At 43.5% G+C, this 24,608-nt stretch overlaps 1 protein-coding gene across 1 annotated transcript in view; it reads right to left on the bottom strand.

The window, feature by feature from the left end:
* Nucleotides 1-24,608, bottom strand: part of NCKAP1L (NCK associated protein 1 like) — a 290,353-nt gene that overhangs the window by 216,116 nt on the left and 49,629 nt on the right. The window contains exons 5-14 of the mRNA XM_056562778.1: nucleotides 23,337-23,479; nucleotides 22,909-22,999; nucleotides 22,124-22,261; nucleotides 18,939-18,987; nucleotides 17,167-17,323; nucleotides 16,224-16,280; nucleotides 15,036-15,132; nucleotides 14,839-14,948; nucleotides 12,760-12,892; nucleotides 12,306-12,387 (exon numbers count right to left, since the gene is read on the bottom strand). Of these exons, the coding sequence (XP_056418753.1) occupies nucleotides 12,306-12,387; nucleotides 12,760-12,892; nucleotides 14,839-14,948; nucleotides 15,036-15,132; nucleotides 16,224-16,280; nucleotides 17,167-17,323; nucleotides 18,939-18,987; nucleotides 22,124-22,261; nucleotides 22,909-22,999; nucleotides 23,337-23,479 (1,057 nt within the window). The remainder of the gene's footprint in view (nucleotides 1-12,305; nucleotides 12,388-12,759; nucleotides 12,893-14,838; nucleotides 14,949-15,035; nucleotides 15,133-16,223; nucleotides 16,281-17,166; nucleotides 17,324-18,938; nucleotides 18,988-22,123; nucleotides 22,262-22,908; nucleotides 23,000-23,336; nucleotides 23,480-24,608) is intronic.

A 24,608-nucleotide genomic window follows, 5' to 3' on the forward strand; every position in this document is an offset into this window, starting at 1 on the left:
TTTATATGACACACCCACTTTTACCAGCGGCCAAACTCCCTTTTCAAGTTTTCTGAGTAAAATGGAGAGTTGGTCGACTTTTTACATTTTTTGGTGCATATTCTGGCGCACAACTTGACAAATTAGGTTGGGTTTACAATAGTAAATCAGGGCCTATATTTGCTTAATGGTGAAATTACAGATCACAGCTACATTATATTTTTCTACAGGTAAGAACCTACTCCATATTCAATAAGGCATGCTTATAACTCATCCAGTATTTATTTTGTCATGAACACATCTAGGTCTCTTTTACTTTAAGGCATCTTGAAGATGGAGGTATTATAATTTCCACTTTGGCATTCATCTAAACAAGGGTAAGTGAATACTTGTTAGATCCCTAAAGCATACCCATCAGCAGCTAAACATGGGTAAATATAAGCCCCATCGCCAGATATGGATTCTCATCAGGTTTCTGGCAATACCTTAATATCTCCATAGTCCTTTCCAGTGCCACAATACAATCCATTTTGTAAATATGTAAATTAGATTCAAGTGCCTAGTGGGTGTTTCCCAGAATGCCAAGAACAGTTAGCCAGCCAATCTCCTCTTCTTTACCACCTCTGTGTCTGCTAGCATACGCCTACTCCCCCTTTGATTGACAACTGGAAAGGTAGGCTGTGGTTAACTAGCCTGACTGGTGAGCCGGGGAGTGAAGGTTCCCCTTAAGTTAGGCCCCTCTCCCATGTTTTTCTCCTACCACCCCCCACCCACCCTTTCTGTTGGCTTTTCCCTGGGAGGGGATGGGTTATTGGGGGAACCTGTCCAATCCCCTTTGGGCTCATTTTCCTGTGCTATTAGCCCCTCCCAAGGTACCTTATAGCAGCCCTGGCACCTTTTCCCTGCAGTCTCCCCTCTTGGGTCCTGGAGGTTGTCCCACCCTCCCTCCCTGTTGTATAACATGTGTGTTGTTTTATTTACAGTTGTTGGTGTATGGATTCTGAAGTCACAGCGGGCACTTAGAAAAGGCAAAGATGTGGTCAGTCCGGTGGGTGACCTGCACATCAGAGTCGGTGGGGCAGTACCACACGGATTTTGATGGAGAATTTGTGTGCCTTATGGCTGGTTTGATATGCTAATTTAAAATACAAAGGACAATGTGTTGGCGCAAATGCGGGCAGAAAGGCTCCTTATACGATATCCTCCGGAGCTGTCCTGTAATACAGTCGTTCTGGGTGCAATGTAGAAGACTCTTACAGTCTTTAAAGGGGTACTCCAAAGGATAGGGGATAAGATGTCAGATCGCCAGGGTCCCACTGCTGGGGACCCCCGGGATCTACCATGCAGCACCCACATTTAGCAGCTTCCGGAACCGCTGGAGGTCCTTAGGCTGAGTCCATCACGCCCGCTCCCTTAGGCTTGCATTGAGGGTGCAGAGCGTGACGTCACACGGGGGCAGAGCCATGACGACACTATGCTCCGTCCCTGTGGTCGCCAGTAATCAGACTGATTCTAACAGGGTGCGGCGTGGAAGATCATGGGGGTCCCCAGTGGCGGGACCCCCGCAATTAGGCATCTTATCCCCTATGCTTTGGATAGGGGATAAGATGTCTTAGCACTGGAGTACCCTTTACTGCCATGCTTTCTTGACTGGTCCTCACAGCTAGTTTTATTATTTTTTAATATGGACCATATCCCCCCCTGGGCACTTGAGCTACATTTTCGTATTAACAAAAGGGTTTATTTCTCAGCCCTTGAAAGGACAATGGAGATTATGAAAAAGTATGCATGGGGGGGGGAACGTGTCTAGCCATGCTGCCATGAAGACGTGTCCTGTGAGCTCCGTACCCGACCGTTGCACTGAGGGGCCTTTCTCCTTTACTATGGGGAATAGAAAGACTCGGAAGGGACACAAAGGCACCGGAACCTCCGCTGACCAGGGGGTTCCAATTTCTAACTTCTTTTCTTCCCCCGGTGGAATCCAGATTTTAGATACTAGCTCAGACCGGGATGCATTCTATGTGTTCGTGAAGTGTTCCATACAGGGCCGTGAATACACGGTGGCATCCTTTTATGCTCCCAATCATGGCCAACGCTCCTTTCTGGAGAAGGCGCTGGAGCACTTCAATATGTTTTTCGCAAGGTACATTGATAGTATGCGGAGACTTTAATGCGGCCCTTAACCCCTCCTTAGATACGTCCTCGGGCTCTAGTGCCCTCTCTTATGCTGCATTGAATGGTATTATTAAACAATCCCAAATTGTGTGATGCTTGGCGCTTGAATTGTCCTCGACCACGACTATACCTTTTACTCGCATGCGAAGGCAGTGTTCTCTAGACTCGACTATGTATTCCTATCCCATCCTCTTCTTCCTACCCTTGGATCTTCAGTGATCGATCTGATGATTTACTCGATCATGTGGTGGTTTCATGTACCCTGCACCTTCCCGCTCTCCTCAAAGGAGAATTTACCTGGCGTCTCAACAAGATGCTGCCCTATGATGTCCCTTGCTTGGTGGATCTTAAGACAGTGGTTGCTGAGTTTGCCTCCACGCATGCTTCTGACTCCACATTTCCACAGACCCAATGGGAAGCCTTGAAGTGTTTCCTTCGGGGTATCCTGATCAAACATGGAGCCAGACGTAAGTGGGAGGCCTCTCATAAACTGACTACCCTTCTAGACCAACTGCATCATCTCGAGGCCAGGCATAAGCAGTCGCTCGCTGAGAATGTTCTTCGGGACCCTCTCAGGGTGCGGAAGAAGATCCAGGTGCTCATTGATCAGAAGCATAATCGCTACAGACTGATCTGCTCAGCGTCCCACTATGAGTGGGACAATAAGTAGGGAAGATTATTGGTGCGAGCCTTGCAGGATAAGAGAGCAGCCCTCTTTGTTCCTTCTATTCGGAACGACGTGGGGCGGCTTGAACACATCACGATTGATATCCTGGATTGCTTCCATACATATTATTCACGGCTGTACGTCCTTTTGGAATTGGAACAGACGCCTTTGCATTCCGACCCTGATATTCTCGCTTTTCTCTAACGCACGGTCCTCCTTTCTCTAAACCCCAGAGCTCTTGAGGATCTAGACAGGCCTTTTTCTGCTGAGGAACTTGAGGCTGTCATCTCTCTCGCCCCTGCAGGGAAATCCCAGAGTCCAGACAGTTATACTGCACGGTTCTACAAAACACTCAGCCCAAGTTAACCCCCCATCGCTTTTAATGACTTTTCTCCTGCCTCCTCATTTCCTGACTCTTTTCTTGCCACCTTTATTAATGTGTTTCCCAAGGACGGTAAGAACCCTAATCTCTGTCCCAGCTACCGCCCAATTTCGCTACTGAATGTTGACGCTATATTGTATGCAAAGTTGTTGGTGATGCGCCTCACCCCCCTCTGGTTCACTTGGATCAAGTGGGATCTATTTTCTCTCGAGAAGCTCGAGTTAATACGTTGAAGACATTTTCTCTCATTCACGATACTCAGACAGTGGGGTTTCCCTGTATGGTGTTGACCTTGGATGACAAAAAGGCATTTGATCGGGTGAGCTGGAGGTTCTTGAGGGGTGTCTTGGAGCAATTAGGGCTTAGCCCCTTGGCCCTAAGCCGTATATTTGCACTGTATAGTAATCCCACTGCAAGAGTGCATATTACTGTCTCTCTCTCACAACCCCTACAGATACACAACGGTACCCGACAAGGCTGCCCTTTCTCCCCTTTACGGATGATCTCCTCCTTTATATATCCTCCCCGGATACCTTGCTCCCCACAATCCTGTCGGTCCTTGAGGAATTTGGGTTGATGAGTAATTATAAGATTAATTGTACTAAAAGTATAGCAATGACCATGTCTCTTGACCCTGTTGTAGCTCAGAGGTTGAGCGCGACATTCCCTTTCCCCTGGCATCCTTCATCTTTCCAGTATCTGGAGGTAATAGTCCCATGTGACCTATCTCGTATTGTCGACCTCAATCTCATTCCCCTTCTTGCCCGCTTTAAAAGAGACCTCCGCAAGTGGGATTGTAAGGATTTTTCTTGGATTGGGCCAATTAATATCCTCAAAATGAACCTCCTCCCCTGTCTGCTTTATCTGTTCCAAACACTGCCCATGACGTTGTCCCATGCCTTTTTTCGACCCTTTACCAGCCTGTTCTCAGCGTTCATTTGGTCACACTCCCGCCACTGCGTTGCTAGAGACATATTGATGGAGCCTAAATGGGACGGGGGGCTTAGCATTCCCAGATCCCTATTTTTACTCGGCCGCCCACATATTGGATAGTTTCTACTATACCGGTGCAAAACTGTGGGTGCGATTGGAGTTGGCGCTCTCACCCTTCCCGCTTAAGGCCCTTCCATGGATCCGTCCAGTGTTTTGGACCAGAAACTCTATGGCTGCCCTCCCCCTTATCTTCCGAACCCTTCTGAAAGCCTGTCAACAGCACCTGGTTAAGTACTATCTTTTCCAGCCGCTTGGCCCCCTGACCCCCCTACTTGGTAAACCTGACTTTCCCCTTCCTGCCACCACTAGATGTTTCCTGTCGACTGATCCTGATACTCCATTCCCGGTCTTCAGTGTCCTCCAGTCCTCCTCTCTGAGACTCCTATCGGACATTACCAGAGAGGTTACTCCCTCCCCGCTGTGTTCCTTTCAGTATATACAACTCCAACACTTCTACACCACATGGTGTGTGACAGATGATTTTTACAGGGCCCCTACTGCATTTGAAAGTTATGTCTTTATGTCTGAGCTCCGACAAAGAGACCCATTTGATGTCCAAGCTATATGCATTACTGCGTACCCGAGATTCTGGAACTCTCCTTCTTTACCAGCAGGGATGGGTGAGGGAACTTGGCTGCACCCCCAGAGCTGCGGAATGGGAAACCTCCTTCCTGCTTTGTCACAAATGCTCAGTGGCTGTGGCTCTCGAGGAGACTAACTATAAAGTGCTCTTCCGATGGTTCCTGCCCTTCTCCATCAGTACCTGATCAGTGCTGGAGATGCGGACAAGTGAGTGGGATGTTAACTCATATTTGGCTGTCGTGCCCCGCCCTGACAATGTTCTGGCTAGCTGGGCGCTTATTGCTGACATTACGGGTGCTCAATTGGCACCTTCCCCGCAGGTGTTGCTTTTATCCATGTTCCCGGGTACCCCTGGGTCCCTACTGAAGGGTTTATCTGGTTTGCTGTTGGCGGCAGCGAGACGGGTTGTTCCTAGATGTTGGAAGTCCACCGCCCCTCCCACAGTCACTGACTGGCTCCGGGAAGTCCTTTTATATATGGTCAGTCGGAGAAGTATCTTGTGCACTGGTGAACCTGGTTGAACTTTATCTCTTCTCCCCAATTCTTGCAATTTGGTGTCACTACACCTTCTACACCATCCATGTAATTTTATCATGTTTATACCTATATAATCTATGTGACAATTGTATCACAACTGTATTTACATGTACTTGACTCACACCGTGATATCTAGAGGTATTGCCAAACAGATATCTGCCACAGAGTTATCAGTCTTCTGCACCTTCCTCCCTCCCATCCTAAGATAAAGGGTGAGATAGGAGGATCCAGATGTGGGCTGGCTCTCTATAGGAAGGCCTCCGTGCATTAAAAGGTAGGTGGTCTGTTGACCAGCAGGGTCAGTCTCTTTAGGAAAGCAGAGGTGGGCCTAGACACATGACCAACTGCAACTATTCTTAATACAAATGTTTCTATTATTGTATATGTTCGTTTTATTGTACTATTAATAAAAGCTATGCTTTATGAAATATGAGTGCTTCCTATTATATTGTTCATATCCTTTATTTACTGCTCTTCTCCACCTGCGTGAGGTGATTTATGTTGGGCTACCATGATTGTCGCATTCCTTTATATTGTTGTTTTCATGTACTCCCCTACCTGCCATTTATTTTCTGTATCCCTGACTTTTTTGGTTCAATAAAGCCTTGAATATAAAAAAAATAAATTAATAAAGGTATGCATGGGATCATGATAAGAAGCCCTTTCTGGCCATGGGCTTATTTTTACCACAGTTTGGCTGCAGACAGCATTAAACCAATTTTATTGTTACGCCGAGCGCTCCGGGTCCCCGCTCCTCCCCGAAGCGCTCGCAGCGTTCTGCTGACCGGGTGTGCTGCGATATTGCTCCCAGCCGGGATGCGATTCGCGATGCGGGACGCGCCCGCTCGCGATGCGCATCTCGGCTCCCGTACCTGACCCGTTCCCCGTCTGTGTTGTCCCGGCGCGCGCGGCCCCGCTCCTTAGGGCGCGCGCGCGACGGGTCTCTGCGATTTAAAGGGCCACTGCGCCACTGATTGGCGCAGCAGGCCTAATCAGTATCTTCACCTGTGCACTCCCTACTTATACCTCACTTCCCCTGCACTCCCTCGCCGGATCTTGTTGCCCTTGTGCCAGTGATAGCCTTTCCTTGAGTGTTCCTAGCCTGTGTTCCAGACCTCCTGCCGTTGCCCCTGACTACGATCCTTGCTGCCTGCCCTGACCTTCTGCTACTTCCGACCTTGCTCTTGCCTTATCCCTTTTACCATGCCTATCTCAGCAGTCAGAGAGGTTGAGCCGTTGCCGGTGGGTACGACATGGTTGCTACCGCCGCTGCAAGACCATCCTGCTTTGCGGCGGGCTCTGGTGAAAACCAGTAGCAACTTAGAACCGGTTCACCGACACGGTCCACGACAATCCCTCTCTGACACAGAGGATCCACCTCCATCCGCCTGCCGAATCGTGACAGTAGATCCGGCCATGGATTCCGCTGAGGTGCCGCTGTCAAGTCTTGCCGACATTTCCACGGTGATCGCCCAGCAATCCCTAATGATCACCCAACGAAATCACCAGCTGTCGTACTTGACCACCGTGACACAGCAACTTCAGTCACAGATACAGCAGCTGCTACCGCAGATACAGCAACTTCAGTCACAGACACAGCAGCTGCAACAGCAACTACCATCTCCTCCGCCGGCTCCTGCACCTCCTCCGCAGCGAGTGGCCGCTCCCAACCCCCACTTGTCCCTGCCGGACAAATTTGATGGGGACTCTAGACTCTGCCGTGGTCTCCTGTCTGGGAAGGCCCTGCCATGGGCCACACCGCTCGGAGCCCCTCTCTCACAGTATCCTTTGCAAAATACCCCTGTGCCTCCCGCCGAGGAGGCTATGCAAGTGGATCGGTCTCGCCTGACCCCTGAAGAGAGGACTCGCCGCAGAAATAAAGATTTACGTCTATACTGCACTGTGCGTTACCGCACAGAACCCCTGCTCATGAGCATGGAACTGCATCTCGAAAAAATTGAACTTTTTGTTTTGGCCAAATGCTCCTCTGAAGTCCTCCTCAGTCTGCCATGGCTCCAACGCCACTCTTCTACCCTTGTCTGGACCACCGGGGAGATCAAGAGCTGGGGTGCTTCTTGCCACAGAAAATGCCTCACGTCTGCTCCCAGTCCCATCAGTCTAACCTCAGTGTCTCCTCCTTTACCTGGTCTCCCCAAGGCCTATCTGGACTATGCTGTGTCTCCTCCTCATAGCCCCCGTCCTGTTAACACTCTGCCCATGCCAAGCTTCACCCTCTTCCCTCCCTCCCCACTCTCACGCCTTCTTGTTTGCCCGCTGTTGATGAGGTTTCCCGGGGCTTCGCCACCGTCTGGAAAAAGACTCAAAAATCCCTCATACTAGCCTCATCCCGGGTGAAGAAGCATGCCGAAAAAAAAAAAGAAGAACTCCTCCTGTTTTTGTGTGTCTCTCCGCCAAGTATATCCGCTTCCGTGTCCCCAGTTTTAATCTGGGACCACGTTATCTTGGACCCTTTGAAGTTAAGTGCCCAGAGGAGAGATCTTGGGAACCTGAGGACAACATCCTGGACAAAAGTCTCATCCTCAGGTTCTCAGGCTCCAAGAAGAGGGGGAGACCCAAGGGGGGAGTACTGTTACGCCGAGCGCTCCGGGTCCCCGCTCCTCCCCGAAGCGCTCGCAGCGTTCTCTTATTCACAGCGCCTCGGTCAGACCTGCTGACCGGGTGCGCTGCGATATTGCTCCCAGCCGGGATGCGATTCGCGATGCGGTACGTGCCCGCTCGCGATGCGCATCTCGGCTCCCGTACCTGACCCGTTCCCCGTCTGTGTTGTCCCGGCGCGCGCGGCCCCGCTCCTTAGGGCGCGCGCGCCGGGTCTATGCGATTTAAAGGGCCACTGCGCCACTGATTGGCGCAGCAGCCCTAATCAGTATGTTCACCTGTGCACTCCCTACTTATACCTCACTTCCCCTGCACTCCCTCGCCGGATCTTGTTGCCATTGTGCCAGTGAAAGCGTTTCCTTGTGTGTTCCTAGCCTGTGTTCCAGACCTCCTGCCATTGCCCCTGACTACGATCCTTGCTGCCTGCCCTGACCTTCTGCTACGTCCGACCTTGCTCTTGCCTTATCCCTTGTACAATGCCTATCTCAGCAGTCAGAGAGGTTGAGCCGTTGCCGGTGGATACGACTTGGTTGCTACCGCCGCTGCAAGACCATCCTGCATTGCGGCGGGCTCTGGTGAAAACCAGTAGCAACTTAGAACCGGTCCACCGACACGGTCCACGCCAATCCCTCTCTGACACAGAGGATCCACCTCCAGCCTGCCGAATCATGACATTTATGACAAACTTTTTTCTTCCAGTGGGACTCACATAATGCATTAAAGGGTTTGTCCGGTGGTTCTTTTTTTTTTTATAGTTATATGGTTCAAATCATTATATTTTGATCACCTGTTCTGTGCCTGGTTTCTTTTTCTTGTCTGGTGTTCTTTTGCACTTATTTTAAAATCTTCCTGGAAGATGCTGTTTGTTACTGGCTCCCTGTGACTGGCACTCACATTTCACTCAGTGTTGTCAGCCATGTGAGTGCCACATCACTTACTCAGCTGTGAGGTTTTCTGCTACACCTCCTCCCAGCTGCCATTCTGCTTTGCCCCTCATGTTAATCACATTCGCACATTTTTTTTTTTTACTGATTCATCGGTTGTGGCAGTCATTGGCTAATGATCAGCCAATAGCTGTTTAGAACGGACTCCGCAGCACCTATCTTCTTACTTGTTGAAGATGTCTGTTCCTTGCTGTGCAGCGTCCTTAGCAACTGACTTACTTCTGAGCAGACTCCTGCAGTGCTGAGGGACTACTACTACTCCCATCATGGAACAGACTGGTTTCCATGATGGGAGTAATAGTTCCCCGGCTGCTGGAGTCTGCCGTCGGCTGGCGAGGCTACATTAGTGTTTGTACTACTACCCCCATCATGGAACAGAGTCTGTTCCATGTTGGGGGTAGTAGTACAGGGGCTGAATGATTGATCGGACTGGGTCTCACTTCTGACACCCTATGCGATCAGCAGTTATAAAGCAGGGGAGTGAGTCTGCGATGTATATACTGTTTAAAAATAATTTTTAAATCCCCCACTGGGAGCCCTGAATGGCCGGCACCGAGGAGCCATTCAGGGCTCCCGGCAGGGTTTTTAAATTACCCTAAATGTATGCCCCAGTGCATTTTTTTAATAATTTATTGGCCCCAGTGTGTATAAGTTTATTCCCCCCCATGTCCATATCCCATGTCCATTTCCCCCCATGTCAATATCTGCCTGTGTCCATATTCACCCCAGTAGTCTTATTCCTCGGCTGCCTGCTGCTCCTCATCTTCTAGGAGCAGAGCAGCAGCGGGGACATGTCGGGCAGCGGCTGTAGCAGAGAATGAATGAAGCCGGTATGTCCCGCATGTCTGCTCCATTCATTAATTCTCTGCTGCAGCCGCCACCTGACATGTCCCTGCAGCTGCAGAAGATGAGGAGCCGCAGGCAGCCAGGGAATAAGACCACTGAGGGGGACATGTCCCTGCAGCTGCAGAAGATGAGGAGCCGCAGGCAGCCAGGGAATAAGACCACTGGGGTGGATATGGACACAAGGGGATATTGACATGGGGGGGGGGAATAAACTTATGCACACTGGGGCCAATAAATGATAAAAAAAATATGCACGGGCATACATTCAGGGTTAACACAGTAGTAATTTAAAAACCCTGCTGGGAGCCCTGAATGGCTCCCCGGTGCCAGCCATTCAGGGCTCTCCGCGGGGGATTTGAAAATTAAAGTTTAAACAGTATATACATCACAGAGTAGCGCTGCATGCCGCTCGCTCCCCTTCTTTATAACTGCTGATTGCATCGGGTGTCAGAAGTGAGACCCGATGTGTTCAATCATTCAGCCCCTGTACTACTACCCCAAACATGGAACAGACTCTGTTCCATGTTGGGGGTAGTAGTACAAACACTAATGTAGCCTCTCTAGCCAACGGCAGACTCCAGCAGCCAGGGAACTATTACTCCCATCAATGGAAACAAGTCTGTTCCATGATGGGAGTAGTAGTAGTCCCTCAGCACTGCAGGAGTCTGCTCAGAAGTAAGTCAGTTGCTAAGGACGCTGCACAACAAGTAAGAAGATAGGTGCTGCAGAGTCTGTTCTGAACAGCTATTGGCTGATCATTAGCCAATGACTGCCACAACTGATGAATCAGTAAAAAAAATATTTTAAATGTGCGAATGTGATTAACATATTCATGAGGGGCAGGGCAGAGCTGCAGCTGGGAGGGGGTGCAGCAGAAAACGTCACAGCTGAGTAAGTGACGTGGCACTCACAACATGGCCGACAACACTGAGTGAAATGTTAGCGCCAGTCACAGGAACAAGTAACAAACAGTATTGTGGTGTACCATTTTCCCAAAGTCAGAGTTCCTAGGAACTGTGGGGGTCCGCTTCCCTAGTCATCCCCTAGTCACCCCTCATATAGTTAATATTTTACTAATTTACATGTAAATGCTGTATATAATAAGTATGCTTACCTTCATAGCGTCGCAGGACCTTAGGTCATGCGATTCGGGTTAGTACTCTATGGTAGGTAAAAGGACCTTTGGAGGTTCATGGGTCATATGATTACCCATAACACTTTGTAAAGCTGATTGACAGATGGTGTGGACCAATCCTAAAACGGTCAGCCCCTGCCCATATAAGGGAGCTGCAGCCAATAGATGCTCTCTTGGGTTGCTGACACTTCATGAGGACAGACCTACGCAACTTTCAACGACAACTACTGGGCCAAAGCCTGCCGCCCTCGGCCTGAATCTATCTAAACAGTGAGTTCTTACAACTTCCCCGCTAATGCTAGCGAGACCTCTGGACCTAAACATAACCCTAAATCCAGTGGATCTATGCTTACAAAATCCTACTAATCTAAAGAACTTACAAAAGTCCCAACCATACGTCAATCTCAGGTGCACTGTACATAGACTCTGTTATATGAACTGTTCCTGTTTTACTTGTTGCAGAAAATACTCAGTAAAGTTTCTGATAGTTTTCAGCAAAGCTTCTGGTTGTGGACATTGCATTTATTCTTCAACTCCCTATCGCTTTTGGGAAGGGTGGCGATAGGCCAAGCATCACAGTATTAACCCTCACCCTGGTGTCATGACTGACAAGAGTTAATTACATCCTTGATATACCGCATAGCAACACCCCAACTGCCATACACCCCCCCCCCCCCCCCCCCCCCAAGGCACCACAGTATCTTCCGGGAAGATTTTAAAATAAGTACAAAAGAACACCAGACAAGAAAAGAAACCAGGCACAGAACTGGTGAACTAAATATAATGTTTTGCACCATATAACTATAAAAAAGAACCACCAGACAAACCCTTTAAAGAGTACCTATCATTTAAATGGGTACTCAGGTGGAAAACTTTAAATTTTTTTTAAATCAACTGATGCCAGAATATTAAACAGATTTATAAATTAATTCTATAAAAAAATCTTAATCCTTTCAGTACTTATTAGTGGCTGTATACTAGAAAGGAAATTATTTCTGTCTGACCACAGTGCTTTCTGCTGGCACTGTGGTTGTAACAGAAAAGAAATCCAAAAAAAAAAAGAATTTCCTCTGTAGTATACAGCCGCTAATAAGTACTGAAAGAATTAAGAATTTTTTATAGAAGTAATTTACAAATCTGTTTATCTTTCTGGGACCAGTTGATTTAAAAATAAAAAAGTTTTCCACTGGAGTACCCCTTTAACAAACTTATGATATGTCATAGAGAAAATTTAGAAGTAAATTAAATAGTAGGCCTCTGAGTGCTGTGGTCCTCACTGATTACTAAAATAAATGAACTAAGCACTTTGTATTGCTCAATTGTTTCTGCTAGTGTCTTCTTGTTGAGCTTGCGGTGAATAGATTACTTGTTTTTCTATTACCTGACAAAAGTAAGAATGAAGGGGGGACCAAGTTTTTTTTTTTTTTTACATATTTAGGGATCCATTACCTTGCTTTAAATTCAGGGCAGACAATGTGCTCACAAATGATGACATGATCACAGACTCCTCTTCTGGGCAAACAGTCAGATTCTAGAACAATACATTTGAGGAATATTAAGATATATTCAGAATAATGGTATAATGGTGACACTTTGGGAGTGATTCAGAATCAAGCAAACACGAAGAATGGGATAATTGCAATTGATTTGACAAACAAGGGACAAATAAAAGGCTGAATAAAAACAATTTAATATATAAAAAGAAAACTATACTGTAACAGGTACAAGTTCAAAATAGGCAAATAAAAATCTGTTTCTGCAAACAAGTTAATAGTATTATTAGCTGACAATGATTATCTCAGAATTAAAGCTATTAGATATATTGTAACACATAGCGCATAGAAGGAATAAGTCAGTGGACACCATTATATACATAAAGTAAATATATACTATGTCAAGTTACCTGTATAATGTCACTGAGGACCAAAGCATCAAATTTTGCCAGATATTGTAGATGATAACGCTGAATGATGGGCACGTTCTTCCGCAGGAGTGCTCGGACCTCTTCAATTAAAAACATTAACTCAGCTATGTTTCTAGTTTAAAAAACAAAAACAAAGATTAAAATCAAAGCTTCTAAGCTATAGGTTATATTGCACTGGAATACATTCAAATCATTATCCATTACTATACATATATATTGCTTCATAACAATAGTCAATAATTCTAATATTCTTTATAAATAATAATTAAGCATCAGGTTAAAACATCCATACATGGTTAAGTGGTAAACAAACCTCTGAGAGCTGGAGGTCTGGTGAACAATGATATAAAAATCTATCATGGCTTTTAATGAGGCCAATATAAAGCTGTTCACTGTGCAAAGGCACAGAGAAGGAGATTTATCAAGCTCCATAGTAGATTGCCTGCCTACGCGCCCTCGGAGCTCCGGTACAGGTGTGTTTGGTCGCCGGGCTATTTGCTTCTTACTTCCTGTTAGCCCGGCACTTCACACGGAGCATCAGCCTTTCACCGGCCGCATCGATGTCCCACCTCGGCCGGTGATAGGCTGAAGCTCCGTGGGACGTGCTGGGCTAACAGGAAGCAAGAAGCAAACAGCCCGGCGACCGAACACCTGTACCAGAGCTCCGGGGGCGCGTAGGCAGGCAAGAGAAAGTTTATTTTCTTTTTTTTTGCAGCCCGGACCGGATAAAATAAGAAAAGTGTGCGCTGGACTACTCCTTTAATTCTAGAAAAAAATGTATTATATAACTAATAACACTATTAAATTTAAGGTTGAAAATACACACTACACACCTTGTTAATTTTAGGACACGTACATGCTGGTGTACCCACTATATTTTAAAATTAATGTTGTGCTAAAATAGAATGAGGCACAAAATAATTGTGTAAGAATTTTTACAGACTACGTAAATAACCCATATGTGGCACATTTTTCCTTAAAAAAAAAGAAACATCCATAGTAATACAGCTTCATTCACATTTTGGGGTGGGTTCTTTTGTGGCTTCACTATTGTTTATGTGCCTGTTGGTGCTGCTCTGTCTTCCTTCCTGACATAAACTCCGGCCTCAGTGCAGCGACTCAAGACTCCGCCCACCAAACAAAAAGCCTCCAGAGTACGGATATTAATGGAGCGGCATAGTATATTTTAAAAAATTTTTAATATCTGAGGAGGGTGGATGGATTGTTGCAGGATAGTTGGAGTGCAGCTATCTAGTGCCAAGATAAATCTTCTTCATAGACTTTTGATCCAAGTTTATAATCTGACACAGTCACATGTTTTAGACATCACAACATTTCTGTGAAACCTTCCTTAATGCTCCTGAAGTGCTGATCTTAGTGCTCAGAAAACTGCAACTGGATAGTTCATAGGTCATAAGTCAATCACTGTGTCCTGAGGATCCCTAGTAATTGTTTCTACCATCTGTCTATTGATTCAGAGATATAGCTTAAAAATTTTTTTCTACGTAAAGGGTACCTGTCATTTGTTTTATGCTGTTCAAATCGCAAGTCAGCATAAAACTGGTGCAGGCAGCGCAATGCCGAGACACTTTGAATTGCTCTGATACAGTCAGCCATTTCAGAATAATGATAGTTTAGAAATGGCAATGGGTAACTAGTCTCGGTAACTAGTGGTGGGTCCTGGCAGCTGCTCTCCACCCCACCAATACTGAGTGACACATCTCTCCCTATACACAGATAGGGAAAGACGTATGATTCAGGCCAGGCGGGAAGCAACCGCTGGGACTGCCTTTCGTTACAACTTTCTGGGTGCCAGCTGCATTTTTAAACTATGATAATTCTGAAATGCCCAAATGTATCAGAGTAATTCACAGTTTTCCGGTATCTCAATGCCAGTACCAGTTTAATGCCCCTGCACACAGAATCACTCCAAATCATAATGGCCTTAACACTAGCAACTTTTACTAAACAGTTTGCAACAGATGAGCATGGCATGGTTCTAGGTGGTTTCTGAAATGACTGAAATGCAGTAATAAGATAGATTTCTGGTCATCTTACACATCAATGTAGTCTTCTGGATTCTTGGTTTTGGTAATGTTCTCAGCATGACGCACTAGCCAGTTAATCTCATCACGACAAAAGGATAAAGCCATAAATGTAAATAGAACCTATAATAAATAGTACCTCAATGTTATGATAAGTAATCAATTATATTAATGAAAGTTCTTTTGGAAGAACTATTCTAGAATCATTACCTTTGGACCCAAAAGGCCTGGTTCATCGGCTAAAATAGTCTCCATTTCCTTCACTGCCCCTCTGAGGAACATTCGTCTGGCACGGTGAAATTGGCCACTTTGTAGAGAAGTCGTTCATTATTAGTCTCAAAAACCTCTCATATGCAAATAATTTCTACTATACTATCTTACAGACGTTGCAGACTACAATAACAACAAGGTATGGTAGTGAAGGCAGTATTGTACCTTCTTTTCGATACCTATATATGTCTTGTAGGTTTGGGAGGTCAAAACTCTAAGCAAAGTCCTTTTCACATGGCATTCTTTTTGCCAGTGATTTGTATCATATTACATTTTCAGGGCTTCATCAGGCCAAAACACCTGTAGACTTCATTGGGACAAACATAGTCTAATAGTGACTACTTTCTGCAAATTTCCCAAATGTATATGCTGTATATGCGGGACTCACAAATGTACTCAGACACATCGGCATCCCTTTTTCACAGGATTCCAACGTACAGCCTGATTCACAGAGCCCTGAAAATGTGATGTGATTTAAATAAACAAAGAGAAACAAAGAAAAGAAAAAAAAGATTAGGCTAGGTTTTCACACAGGTTTATTTGATATTTTTTGGAAAACTGCCACTACAGTTTTTGAGCCAAAGCCAGAAGTGTATTTAAAAGGAATGGGTAATATAAATAAAAGGACTTATACTTCTCCTTCCAACTGGACCCACTTCTGACTTTGGCTCAAAAAAACACCAAAAAAGCTATATGGAAACCTAGCCTAATGGAAAAATTGCTACTGCAAAATACTGACCAAAGTACTGCTATATAAATATGACCCAAAGCAAAGTTTTAATGTTCAGCTGGAGAGTGATTTTCATACTTTTAGGCCTTAAAGGGATATTCTAGCCTTATCCATCTAATCCCCTATTCAAAGGATAGGGGATAAAATATCTTATTTCAGGGGTACCGCCACTGGGTCCCCTGCGATCTTGGTGCATCACCCAGCATTCTGTGCCGGGGAGCTGCCTGTGAGACCTAGACATGAGGCCTACAGAATGACGGGGGCTGCACTGAGATCGCAGGGGTCAGACATCTTATCCCCTAACCTTTGGATAGAGGATAAGATATATAAGGCTGGAATACCCCATTAAATGATTATTTATATAAATATCCTCTAAACAATATACTAGTAAGACTGACCTGTTTGTCATAAAATGCTCTTTGCACTCCTTCACATCTGCTACTCGTTTTCCATACCTGATCGTAAGAGAAAAATACCAGATACTCTATTGTTACTTTTATTCTGCAGAATATACTCTATTGTTACTTTTATTCTGCAGAATATACTCTATTGTCACTTTTATTCTGCAAAATAGTACAATTACAGCAATCCTACTTTTATGTTCTACTAGTTTAATATATTTATTTATTTGCCTTACTAATGGCTTATTTTTTGTTGGACAACTGTAGTTTTAACTGGTGCCATCTTAAGGGTACATATGACTGTTTGATCTGTTTTTATCCAATTTTTTTCTGGACAGGAGAAACAAAAAACAGCAATTCTCAAAAATGTAATTTAGCTTTTCTCAATGCATTGACTGTGTGGAATAACTGACAAACATTCTGCAGGTTGCTACAATTAAAGTAATATCACATTTTTATTATTTTATGTTTACTATTTTTGCACAATAATTGTTTTGTTGCGAATTAATAATGTTATAGTTTATGTTCTTATGAATATGGAAGTACAAATTTTGCATAGATTTTCTGCTTTGTTCCTTTTTTTTATACAAAAGTATATGTTGTGTATTGTGTATTATTGTGAAGTTTTTTAACTTATATTTTACACTTAAAACATTTTATATATTTGTTTTCTTTCTTTTTGTTAACTATGTATCAGTCAGTTTACTGAATGTGGCAAAACATGCCACATGAATACTGACATATATAAGATGATTTTTGAAGTGGTTACCCCAAGTGTATGTTTAGGTCTACATGATCATGACTATTCGATCAATCTGCAAAATGGTTGTCATGTTGTGTAGAGTTAAGGTTACTCTAAATCAAAAAGAAGAATCTAGTTTTTGCCAGCAGTTATAGCTTTGAAACCTGTAGAGAAGTCTGCATATTATTTATAACCTACCCTTTTATGCTGCCAAAGAAATCTTCAGTAACACGGTGAATTAGCAAAACATCATCCCGGATCAGTGTGATACAGTGGGAGCCCTGAAGTGCCAGTTTCCAAAGCTCCAGGCTTGCCGGGTGTGTGTTCAGTGCACTGTGCGAAAGCAGAAATCCAACTAGAGACAGAAATATAAAACTATTACTATAAGGCCAGGTGGTTGCCAATTTATGTGATTTTAATAAACCTAAAACATGCTTCCAGCTGAAACAATTCCCCTATCACTTTGTAAGCTTACTTTTCATAGTAGAAAAATGCTAAATGATATATTTTATTTATAGCCCAGTGTGGGTCATCCTTATTATAGGAATCACAAATACAATCTCATGCTTTGCCTTCTTGATCATATAATCATTTCTCACAGTTATTGTCTGCCGACCACATGGTGATAAAGATAGAAGATACATATAAAGATACATATATGCTTCAGTATAGAAAGCTCATAGAAGAATCCTGGCTGCCTATGAAGGGTTAAAACAATTAGCATAATTCTCACAGGTTGTGTCAACTACGTATGTCATTAATGTTTGTTAAAAGTCTGACCACTGAAACCACCACTGATACCCAGAAGCTGAGTGGGGTAATGCATATAATAGCATAACCTTTTCAGAGGGGTTTTTCCACCAAAGAAACTTATCTGCAGGATAGGTCATAAATGTCTGATTGGGTGGAGGCGAATCAAAAATAAGATTATTCCATCTTTGTTCAGGTCATAGAGTTAAAAAGAGAAACAGCACTCTATGGACTCCTTCATTTAACCAGGGGGGCCTGCTCCTACAATCAGTAGAGGTCCCAGCAGTTAGCATCCGACACATGAGTGTTGTTTTCAGGAAAACACCATCATTGTTTTTTTGTGGGAGTGGTGTAATGACCCCTACTCGAACAACACAAGATTGCATTAATCCTCCACAAATAGCAAGTACAGATGTGCAGTAAGATAGTACCATCTTCAGAGCTCCACTAAGCTCATCTGGCAACAATGGAGCAATGGAGTAAGGGGGGCTCCACCCCCGAAACATCTAGCCATGTCCTGGGAGACACAGACTATGTGATATCTTCTGAACATGCACCAGCACTTTTTGTCTATGAAGACGCAAAATGAAAATAAAGATATGTATTCCATGAAACTTTCTGCTTGATCATGAGTTAATCTTCACTATTATTACTTTCATGCTGGATGGCCCATTGTGTTATATACTGTGATGACCCCTACTCGTCACCACTTTACTTCAGAAACCGAGCCATCTCAGCAGGATCTGCTTGCTCAAGGTAAAACAATGCTCTGGATAGTGACTGGCTAAGGCTGGGTTCACACTACGATTTGTAACTACGGTTCACGTATAAGGCTGGGAGGAGGGGGGTGGGGCTTAATCGCGGCACCCGCACTCAGCCATATAGGGGAACCGTATTTAATGCATGTCTATGAGCCGACCGGAGTGAACCACAGCCTCCGGTCGGCTGCTTTTTCGGCCGTATGCGGTTTCCCGACCACAGGCAAAAACGTGGTCGAATAGTATATAGAATAGTGAGATGGTGATTTTTTTTTCTTGGGTTTCTGTGGCTTGTTAAATAGTGCAGAGAGGGAAGCAAATGCACAAGATGTCCCTTACTAATGTATCTCCAGCATCACTGCTGGCTCAAATTTGTATACTGCTAAGATATAATTCAGCGTGTTTAGCATACACTTACATTCCTTTGCAATGCATCCCTGACTGAACAGACATGAAACTTACTCAGTATCCATCGCTCCATTGTCTCAACAGACAAATATTCACAAGGCATCTGAAAAAGTCATAGTATAATGATAAACTAGGCCTGCTTGGGAATTGCCAGCAGATTTTAGCTACATGCACATTCAATTAATGCATAATTAAAACAAGGAGGGAAGGAAGCTAAATATACATTATATGCATAATTATAGGTTGTTTGTTTCCAAAAAATAAGTTATTCTAATTCTATTAGTTTAACAACTTAGGCCTTGTTCAAATCTTCATTGTAGGTTCTGTTTGGAGCCTACATTGCAGATTTCGGCAAAATTCTCATGCACCACATTGAAAACTCAATGAACTCCATTATAATCAATGAGGCCCGTTTACCACCAGCGGTGTCCACCAAGCAGTGAATCTGGTGCCAACATAATTTAATTAACCCTTCTAATCAACACTTCCCATCTGTTTAAATGGGGTATTCCAGGATTAGTTATTTCTTCGGCCTTAAGCCCATGATGCTAAGTTATAATATTGTTTAATATGCTTCTATTACCTCCGTACACCTCTTTGTCCTGTTTTCAAGCATTGGACACACCTGGAAGTGCTGGAGTACAAGTCTTTTTATTTTACTGCTGTCTCTGACCTTCCCCAGCATTCCATGTGACCAGAGACATATGTCATTAAGTCACATGGTCTCCAGAGGTGTGTGGCTATGCTGCAGTGGGTGGGTGGATAGCAAAGTGGAAGGAATTTACTTAAAGAACATCTGCAGTAAACAAAACTTATCCCCTATCCACAGGATAGTGGATAAGTTTCTGATCGCGCGGGGGGGGGGGGGGGGGGGTCCGAGATATCCCGAATGGGGCCCCTGCATTGCCATGCTGTGTGCCGGCTGATGCGCATAGCATCAACTTCACTGAGGTTGACTGTACGCCCCCTCCACGCCCCCTCCCCATACAAATCTATGGGAGAAGCGGGGAGGCACGAATGCTGCCTCCCCGCCTCTCCCATAGAGATACATGGAGGAGGAATGTCGGCCGCAATGTTGCGGAAAACACGCCTCCTGCACAGGAGAGCCGCAGCACCTTGCAGTAGATCGCAGGGGGTGCCAGTGGTCATACCCCCTGTCAGACACTTATCCCCTATCCTGTGGATAGGGCATAAGTTGTTCGCTACATATTTCCTTTAAATATTGCTATTCACCTACCCACTGCAGCAGAGCCACTTCTCCCTGGAGACCATGTGATTATGGTGTATTGTCTCTGGCCGCATGCAATGTTGGGAAAGGTTAGTGACAGCAGTAAAATAAAAACACTTGCACAGCAGCAATAGGACAAAACAGCATATTACACCGTATTATAACTTGGCATCAGGGACTCAAAAGCCAAACAAAAAAAAAAACTGGAATACCCCTTTAAGGTTATCTGCTGACTAGGAGACACTAAAGCAGGTCAAACACTAGTGATGTTGATGGCAGTATGGTGAATAAAATTTAATTATTATTAGGTGGCCAAGCAACGAAGTTTCATAGGACACCTATTGTTTTTACTCAGATTATTATTATTCCTCCCAAAATTTCAGCTGCTTATATATATTGCACTGTTGCTCCAAAACTCATGAAACTGTGCCTAAAGTACTGAGCTGTGCATAATCTCATGTAACATAAAGGTCATAGGTCACATGACTTGGTCGCCATCTTGGTTTTTGTGGCAATTTTTGACAATATTCAAAAATCTTCTTCTCTGGAACCGGTAAAGCTACAGATATATTATTTGCTGTAAGTGGTTACACTGTTGTCCTGAGTCAGATTTGTTAATTACAAGTCTGCTGATCACATGGTGTGGCTGCCATCTTGGATTGCACAAAATTCTACAAAACATCTTCTTTTCTGAAACCGTTCATTGGAATACCTTATAATTTGGCAAACATGTTCATGGTTACCTCCCGTACCAAGGTTGTTAAAGCTGGTTCATTTGCATATTCAATATGGCCACCGTTCGCCAATAACTTTTAGATAGCATTAATAATAATATGTGCAATATGTACACTGTTAATTTGAAAGTTATATTTCTTTGCACATTGGTAGAGTGCTCACTTTCTGTATCACAATTAATCACAATATTTGGCTGCCATCTTGGATTGTGCAATATTCTGCAAACATAGTTTTCTCTAAAACTGTTGGTTAGAGCAATGTGAAAATTAGCATACAAGTTTGTGATCACTTTCTGTACCACATGTGATCACAAGAATTGGCCGCCATATTGAATTGCACAATATTCAGCAAACATAGTTTTCTTTGAAATTGCTGGTCGGAATAAAGTGAAAATTAGCACACATGTTCGCGAACACTTTCTGTACCATATGTGATCACAAGATTTGGCAACCATATTGGATTGTGCAATATTCTGCAAACATAGTTTTCTCAAAAACTACTGCTAAAAACCATGTGAAAATTACACAATCGTGTGCTATACCACGGCTCTATTGCTGCTTGCAGCGATATTTTCTAATTGTAATTTTAAACAACAGCTCCATTTATCACACTGAAACAATATGTAGATACATAACAGTTCTGTGACTGGGGCAAAAGCAGTGGATGTTGTTAAATTCATATCACATACTCACTAGTGCCAATTGGTGAGTTTGTCAAGAATGACAAAGTTCATAGAGCATATTCATAAAGCAGTGTATGGATAGTTCAATATGAATGAGTAAATCTCTCTATGTGATCACAAAAATTTGCCTTCTTTATGATAATTAGAGAAGCAACAGGGAATTGAAACCATGAAAGTTAGGCTTGAGGAGCAGATACTGGAGTAAGAATTGCTTGAAGTTGAGATATTTGGCCCTTGACTAATTCATCACACTCATTGGCCCTGATTGACTATTGTAAACCCGACATGGATTAAAGCTGAGGAAAACCCGATAGATCAGGGCATGTTTAATAAAAGCTAAATGTAGGGGAAAGTGCAAAATCTAGGGATACCTTAGTAAATACCGTGGAAAACAAATTGTAAGGAATTAAAACCCACAAAGAAAACTATACTCCACTCTTAGTAAATCAGGGCCAGGATAAGTTGGTCTTGAAATTTTGGGCTCTGCAGTTTTCTCTGCTTGATCTCTGAAGAGACTATAGTGCCCATTATATGTACTTTTGGGAGGTAGAACCATAACATCCACAACACACTGAACATTTTTTTTTATCTTACCGTGTCTGAAGTACATGGAGAAATCATTGCTGCAGGATTGCTAAGGAGGCTTAATAACTGGACCCCTCTCCACTGCTCTGCTGACTGAGTCCTCCGACAAAATAAGAAGTGCAGGGACATCAAGGCATTAGTAACTGTCTATGGAGAAAACAAACAAGCTCTAGGATGTGTTGAAATATACTATGAATAAATATATATATTACACTATACTATATTTCATTTTTCCATACAACCTATTAGTTAATTCTGAGTTAATAGAGATAGTTTGATATATTTAAGCTAATGCAGAAAGTGGTTATGAAGAGTCGTCCTCTGGAGGACCTGTCCTCTCCTGTATTACACAGACAATTACAATTAATTTGAATGAGCACTACATACTGCTTTCCCCTCCGATTACACTGCAGGAAAATGAAATGCTCTCAGGTTCCCAACTTACAGCAGCTGATTTCTGAGGGCCCCATCAGAAGGACAGCTTATTGTCAAGATCCCTTAATCAAGAGGGGCTGCACAAAGTAGTGAACCCCTTAATAAATTCTTGCTAATACTAATGGGGAGTACACTGTCCTAGTCTGCTATACCCATTTCCTGTACCAGATAAAAGCTCTAACCATAAGACATATAAAAGTTTTGGCCAACTGGATAAAATTTGGCATTGCTCTAAGGAGTTTCATGCCATACCTAATGCTTTTATTATGTAGCATATAATGGTATAATAAATAAAACCTTTTTTATTTCCAGAAAACAAACTTAGGAATACAACACAAAATATCACTAGCTCACCCTACCTTAGTATGAGGTCCAAATTCCTCACTTAGCTTCTTCAGGGGGTTCTCATATTCCAGTAACATCTGACCAAGACGAGCAAATGATGGGTCACTGCAAAATAAAACAAATATTCTGAGTCATTACAACAATTTGCTTCTGTTACATTTTATGCCATATACAATACAGTTGGGTCATTTTAAAGGGAATCTGTCATCAATATCACCCGCAACTAATCAATAGGCTTGCTTTTTTTTAAATTCAAAATAACTTTGTTAGTTATCAAATGTCAGTCATATGTACAATAAATAATACATTCACCATACATAGCATGACAGCACAATATACAGCACAGGTTCCCTATGGCAGAGTGGAATGAGTGGAAATATACAACCAATTCTTTTCATTTCCTGTTTGTGATTGTAGGACATCTTTGAATCATGCCACCTACCTCTGGCCTTGTAGCATTTCAAAAGCACAATTGTAAAGAGCAATAAGCATTTTTCTGTCATCAATTCGAGATATTAGCAGAATTACAGAGACGTAAGTAACTATTAGGTCAAGATAATTCTTCGTAAAGTTATAATTTACATTCTGCAAGAGAATAGGAAAAGAAATCAAGTTTGAACATCAGCAATATAAAATTCATAAATGTGTATCACAATCTACAAGATGTTGTATTAAAGGGGTATCCCCATCTCGTAAATCTGGTTTCCTGCCCCCCTCTGGCCTGTTTGATGAATGTTGTCAGAAAGACAAAAGCAGCTGAATCAGGGAAATGTTGCAGTTTGTGTAACATCCATTGACTTCAATGGCAGTTAAGCAAATGACGTATCTCCATGAGCCTTGTTGGAGTTACAACGAACCTCGCCTAATTTCCTGCTTTGACTGTTTTAGGCTTCCTGCCAACCTCTGACAACCACAATTGGGCCAGAGGGGGGCAATTAAAACTTAATTTACGAGATGGGAAAGCCCTTTAAAGGGGTAATCCACTGGCCAGCATTTGGAACATTTAGTTCCAGATTGTGCTTGTGCTGCGGGTGTCGGCCACGCCCCCTCATGATGTCATGCCCTATCCCCTCGATGCAAGTCTATGGGAGGGGGCGTGACATCTGTCACAACCTCTCACATAGACTAACATTGAGGGAAGGGGCATTGCGAGGGGGCGAGACTGACCCCCACAGCGCGAGCACAGTCTGGAACTAAATGTTCCGAATGCTGGCCAGTGGAGTACCCCTTTAATGCTAGAGCTACACAACAGCATAATTTTTTTTTGTAACAGTTACAGGACTGAAGCTTCTATAGAAAAGTATTAAGCTACACAGTTTATGCAAATGAGGCATTGTGCACATTGCAAAGTCTTGTACAGAGAGGCTGTATGGTCGCTATGGCTCATATTATGATATATATGACACTCCATGTACTGCCATATCATACTTCCATATTGAGCATTATCGTATGCACACTTTCATATATAACTTTTTTTGTGACAGGGAATGAACAACAAAATAAGATTTCTTTAAAAAAAAACTGATTAACAACTTTACATATAAAATATAAAAAAGACATGAAAACAGTTGTATGCAAATGAAAGTTTAATCTGTCATATTCCAGAATGCTTGTGTGTTTCAGCATGAGTGGTGAATGTAGCCAACACATTTAGTCAAGAAACAGAAATTGCAGTCATTTCCAATATTCACACAGCATTAGCTTGTACCTGATC

Source organism: Hyla sarda, chromosome 2, assembly GCF_029499605.1.
Source record: "Hyla sarda isolate aHylSar1 chromosome 2, aHylSar1.hap1, whole genome shotgun sequence".
NCBI lineage: Eukaryota > Metazoa > Chordata > Amphibia > Anura > Hylidae > Hyla > Hyla sarda.